Source organism: Bombina bombina, chromosome 7 (genome assembly GCF_027579735.1).
Source record: "Bombina bombina isolate aBomBom1 chromosome 7, aBomBom1.pri, whole genome shotgun sequence".
Taxonomy (NCBI): domain Eukaryota; kingdom Metazoa; phylum Chordata; class Amphibia; order Anura; family Bombinatoridae; genus Bombina; species Bombina bombina.
In genome coordinates, this window is record NC_069505.1 from 417283829 (window position 1) to 417289828 (window position 6000).

Sequence of the window (6000 nt, forward strand, 5' to 3'; positions counted from 1 at the left end):
TAAACAACATTCCAATTTACTTTCACCATCAAATTAGTTTTGTTCTCTTGGTATATGCTAATTTCTAAGCCCTTTAAGGCCTCTTATTTCAGTCTATTTTGACAGTTTTTCAAAGCTAGATAGTGCTAGTTCGTGTGTTTCAAAAAGATAACATAGGATCACTCTGGTGGAGTTAATTATGAGTCAGCACTGATTGACTAAAATGCAAGTCTGTTGCACTTTAAAGGGGTATGGAAGCCACACGTTTTCTTTCACAATTCAGATAGATCAAACAGTTTTAAACAACGTTCCTATTTACTTCTATCATCAAATTTGCTTTCTGCTCTAGGTATCTTTTGTTGAAAAGCATATCCAGCTATTCACTACTGGGAGCTAGCTGCTGATCGTTGGACTGCACATAGCCTCAACCAATGTGTTCCGCTTACAACCAGTAGTGCATTGTTATTCCTTCAATAAAGGATACCAAGAGAAAGAAAGCAATGTTATAATAGAAGTAAAATTGGCAAGTTGCTTAAAATTGTAGGTTATGTCTGAATCAATAAAGAACAAATTTGGGTTTCATGTCCCTTTAAGTATTGTGCTTCTGTAAGACAAGTTTTACAGAAGTAAAAATAGAACAGAAGTTGTCGCAAGACAGAGAAGCCACAGGTGCTAAACACTTGTAAAATAACTGAACGCAAGGCTTCCCTGTTTGTATTTCTGATGGGTCTGGTGTGACTGGCATTATGATTTTATCATGTGACTCATTAAAGGGCAGAAGAACTTGGAGAGAAGATATAGCAGAGATTCTGGGGGTGGAAAAGGATACATTGGAGAGAAAGAGAGAAAATATTGTGATGAGAGGGGGAGAGAAAGGGGGAAGAACGAGAAGAGAGGAGCAAGTCTGACTATACATTCTTCTCGCCTTATTCGCCAGGGCGCACTGGTGCGCTTAAAAAAAGGGTTACATTTCCCAGAGTCTGCCTTAAAGGGACACTGTACCCAAAAATTTTCTTTCGTGATTCAAATTGAGCATGAAATTTTAAGCAACTTTCTAATTTACTCCTATTATCAAATTTTCTTCATTCTCTTATATCTTTATTTGAAATGCAAGAATGTAAGTTTAGATGCCGGCCCATTTTTGGTGAACAACCTGGGTTGTCCTTGCTGATTGGTGGATAAATTCATCCACCAATAAAAAAGTGCTGTCCAGAGTACTGAAACCAAAAAAAAGCTTAGATGCCTTCTTTTTCAAATAATGATAGCAAGAGAACGAAGAAAAATTGTTAATATGAGTAAATTAGAAAGTTGCTTAAAATTGCATGCTCTATCTGAATTACAAAAGAAAAAAATTGGGTTCAGTGTCTCTTTAACATTGTGCCCCGTTACCAATTTATAATTTCTTTGCGCCTTTGGAGAACCCTAGCGATCATTTTGTGCATCATGTTGTGTAGACTGTCAGCACTTAAAGGGACAGTCAAGTCCAAAAAAACCTTTCATTATTCAAATAGGGCGGATGTAATTTTAAACAAGTTTGCTTTGTTCTCTTGGTATTCTTAGTTGAAAGCTAAACCTAGGAGGTTCATATGCCAATTTCTTAGACCTTGAAGGCCGCCTCTAATCTGAATGCATTTTGACAGTTTTTCACAAGTAGAGGGCGTTAGTTCATGTGTGTCATACAGATAACATTGAGCTCAAGCACGTGAAGTTACCCTGGAGTGAGCACTGATTGGCTAAAATGCAAGTATGTCAAAAGAACGGAGATAAGGGCCAGTCTGCAGAGGCTTAGATACAAGGTAATCACAGAGGTAGAAAGTATATTAATATAACTGAGATAAGGGGCAGTCTGCAGAGGCTTAGATACCGGGTAATCACAGAGGTAAAAAGTATATTAATATAAATGAGATAAGGAGCAGTCTGCAGAGGCTTAGATACAGAGTAATCACAGAGGTAAAAAGTATATTGATATAACTGAGATAAGGAGCAGTCTGCAGAGGCTTAGATACAGAGTAGCCTCTGCAGACTGCTCCTTATCTCAGTTATATCAATATACTTTTTACCTCTGTGATTACCCTGTATCTAAGCCTCTGCAGACTGCCCCTTATCTCAGTTCTTTGACATACTTGCAGTCTGCAGAGGCTTACATACAGGGTAATCACAGAGGTAAAAAGTATATTAATATAACTGAGATAAGGAGCAGTCTGCAGAGGCTTAGATACAGAGTAATCACAGAGGTAAAAAATATATTAATATAACTGAGATAAGGAGCAGTCTGCAGAGGCTTAGATACAAGGTAATCACAGAGGTAAAAAGTATATTAATATAACTGAGATAAGGAGCAGTCTGCAGAGGCTTAGATACAAGGTAATCACAGAGGTAAAAAGTATATTAATATAACTGAGATAAGGGGCAGTCTGCAGAGGCTTAGATACAAAGTAATCACAGAGGTAAAAAGTATATTAATATAACTAAGATAAGGGAGCAGTCTGCAGATGGTTAGCTACAGGGTAATCACAGAAGTAAAAGTATATTAATATAACTTAATATAACTGTGTTGGTTATGCAAAACTGGGGAATGGGTAATAAAGGGATTATCTATCTTTTAAAACAACAAAAAATTCTGGTATTGACTGTCCCTTTAAAGGGACACTGAACCCAATTTTTTTATTTTGTGCTTCAGATAGAGCAGCAATTTTAAGTAACTTTCTAATTTACTCCTATTATTAAATTTTCTTTGTGCTCTTGCTTTCTTTATTTGAAAAAGAAGGCATCTAAGCTATTTTTTGGTTCAGAACCATGGAAAGAACTTGTTTATTGGTGGGTGCATTTATCCACCAATCAGCAAGAACAACCCAGTTTGTTCACCAAAAATGGGCCGGCATCTAAACTTACATTCTTGAATTTCAAATAAAGATACCAAGAGAATAAAGACAGTTTGATAATAGGAGTAAATTAGAAAGTTGCTTAAAATTGCATGCTCTATCTGAATCACAAAATAAAAAATGTGGGTTCAGTGTCCCTTTAAGGATTTAGTAAGTATCATGGGAGAATCCTAGACAAACATAAAATTCTGAATTTAAAGCACACAGAGGTTATTTGCACACAAGTACAGTACTGAGAGTCAGACTGTCAGTAAATAAATATAGACAAAGTCCAAAGGGCTTCTCTGGCTCAGGATCAACAGGAATATGAGCTGGGAGACACGGCCTGTCTGGTATGTGACTGTTAAATCAATAAACACCAGGGTATCCGTGCCACCAGTATACCCTGCTCCTGTACAAGACAAAGCTGCCACCAATTTACCCAGCTCCTATGCACGACAGTACCACCACCAGTATATAGAATATGACCAGGATCAGGCAGGAGCTGGGTTCTAGAGATTAGACTATGATCGGGCAGGAGCTGGGTTCAAGAGATTAGACTATGATCGGGCAGGAGCTGGGTTCTAGAGATTAGACTATGATCGGGCAGGAGCTGGGTTCTAGAGATTAGACTATGATCGGGCAGGAGCTGGGTTCTAGAGATTAGACTATGATCGGGCAGGAGCTGGGTTCTAGAGATTAGACTATGATCGGGCAGGAGCTGGGTTCTAGAGATTAGACTATGATCGGGCAGGAGCTGGGTTCTAGAGATTAGACTATGATCGGGCAGGAGCTGGGTTCTAGAGATTAGACTATGATCGGGCAGGAGCTGGGTTCTAGAGATTAGACTATGATCGGGCAGGAGCTGGGTTCTAGAGATTAGACTATGATCGGGCAGGAGCTGGGTTCTAGAGATTAGACTATGATCGGGCAGGAGCTGGGTTCTAGAGATTAGACTATGATCGGGCAGGAGCTGGGTTCTAGAGATTAGACTATGATCGGGCAGGAGCTGGGTTCTAGAGATTAGACTATGATCGGGCAGGAGCTGGGTTCTAGAGATTAGACTATGATCGGGCAGGAGCTGGGTTCAAGAGATTAGACTATGATCGGGCAGGAGCTGGGTTCAAGAGATTAGACTATGATCGGGCAGGAGCTGGGTTCTAGAGATTAGACTATGATCGGGCAGGAGCTGGGTTCTAGAGATTAGACTATGATCGGGCAGGAGCTGGGTTCTAGAGATTAGACTATGATCGGGCAGGAGCTGGGTTCTAGAGATTAGACTATGATCGGGCAGGAGCTGGGTTCTAGAGATTAGACTATGATCGGGCAGGAGCTGGGTTCTAGAGATTAGACTATGATCGGGCAGGATCTGGGTTCTAGAGATTAGACTATGATCGGGCAGGAGCTGGGTTCAAGAGATTAGACTATGATAAGACAGGAGTTGGGTTCTAGAGATTAGACTATGATAAGACAGGAGTTGGGGTCTAGAGTTGGGACATGATCAGGCAGGAGTTGGGTTCTAGAGCTGGGACATGATCAGGCGTTGGGTTCTAGAGCTGGGACATGATCAGGCGTTGGGTTCTAGAGCTGGGACATGATCAGGCGTTGGGTTCTAGAGCTGGGACATGATCAGGCGTTGGGTTCTAGAGCTGGGACATGATCAGGCGTTGGGTTCTAGAGCTGGGACATGATCAGGCAGGAGTTGGGTTCTAGAGCTGGGACATGATCAGGCAGGAGTTGGGTTCTGGAGCTGGTATCATGTAGGATTCAGGAAGATCTAGATCTATAGCAGCAGTCAGGTTGATTTACAAATGCTACTATACTGCTGAAAGGGTTAAATTGGCTCTTATGAAAGGTGCTGCAGCCCTATAAGTAGTTAAAAAATAGCCAATCACAAAATCAGCCACGCCCCTCCCGGGGGTCTGCGCAACACTGATTGGCCAACCTCCTGCTTGTCATTTGATTGGTGTCAACGAGCCGATTGGCTCATTCCCGGAATCAGTCCGCTGCCAATTGGCTAAAATGAAGCCGTACAGGGTGGTCGCTTAGGATGGGGTTTGTAGCCCCTCAATGCCCGTTGCTAACTTGCGGTTGCACAAGTACTCACCGATCCGCTGACCCACCGGAGTACCGAACGGGTTACCCAGTAGGAAATCCATTGCGCCCGCCAGCCGCTCTTCCTCACAACCCAAACCGACAGTGATCACGTGAGCAGGCTACGGTCCCGCCCACGTACGTCAAGATGACTCCGCCTCTCAGTCTGAGCACGCCCACTTTTCCTGTCTAGTAATGTCTTCCGTATACACGCCTCCCTGACCACGCCCTCAACGAGAGACGACGCCCCCACCTTGTGACTGTCCTAGTGTGTCACGTGCCCTTATTTATACTTCTGAGTCGTTTTTCTTTAAGGATTGTGCAAGAATTATCTATAGAACCCCTATTAGAGTGTGATCGTTATTAATCATGACAAGTTTATATTACATTCAGGTGTCCACTATGCCCTAAGAGTAACCATATTTTACAAGTACAGTACTTAATAGCACTATATTTTTTTATGGTGTGTGTATGATCTACTAATGATCAAATTGTCTCTTTAAAGGGACACTCAAGTCAAAAAACTAAACTTTCATGACACTTTCCAATTTATTTCCATTTACAAAATGTGCACAGGTTTTATACATTTACATTTGAGGCACCAGCTCCAACTGAGCATGTGCAACAATTCACAAAATAAGCGATTATGCATTTATGATTGGCTGATGGTTTTCACCTGATACAGGGGGAGTGGAAATAGAATAACTGAAATTTTTCAGAAAAAAAATCTACTATTTTTTTAAATTCAGACTAAGTGCTATTGCATTGTCTTTTTATCATGCACTTATTGAATATGCAAATCTACTGTATTTACTGGTCCTTTAAGTCTGCTCACTTCTATATTAATTGATTGTAACAAGCACCAATAGAAACTGTTTTAGGTATATATTGATCATTTGTAACATACGATATATATTATTTGTATCATATATTCTCATTTATCTCATTGATTCCCTGCATGTGCCCGTGTCACCCTGTGCACTGCTGGCTCCCTGCGTGTGCCTGTGTCACCCTGTGCACTGCTGGCTCCCTGTGTGTGCTCGTGTCACCCTGTGTACCGCTGACT

The 6000-nt window shown here is 41.3% G+C and overlaps 1 protein-coding gene across 2 annotated transcripts in view; it reads right to left on the minus strand.

The window, feature by feature from the left end:
• The window catches only part of TOM1 (target of myb1 membrane trafficking protein), a 202007-nt gene extending 196926 nt beyond the window's left edge, over positions 1 to 5081 (minus strand). For both annotated transcript variants that reach the window (XM_053721237.1, XM_053721236.1), the window contains exon 1: positions 4948 to 5081. In XM_053721237.1, coding sequence (XP_053577212.1) covers positions 4948 to 4999 — 52 coding nt within the window. In that variant the 5' untranslated portion in view covers positions 5000 to 5081. The remainder of the gene's footprint in view (positions 1 to 4947) is intronic.
• Between the last annotated feature and the right edge of the window lie 919 nt (positions 5082 to 6000).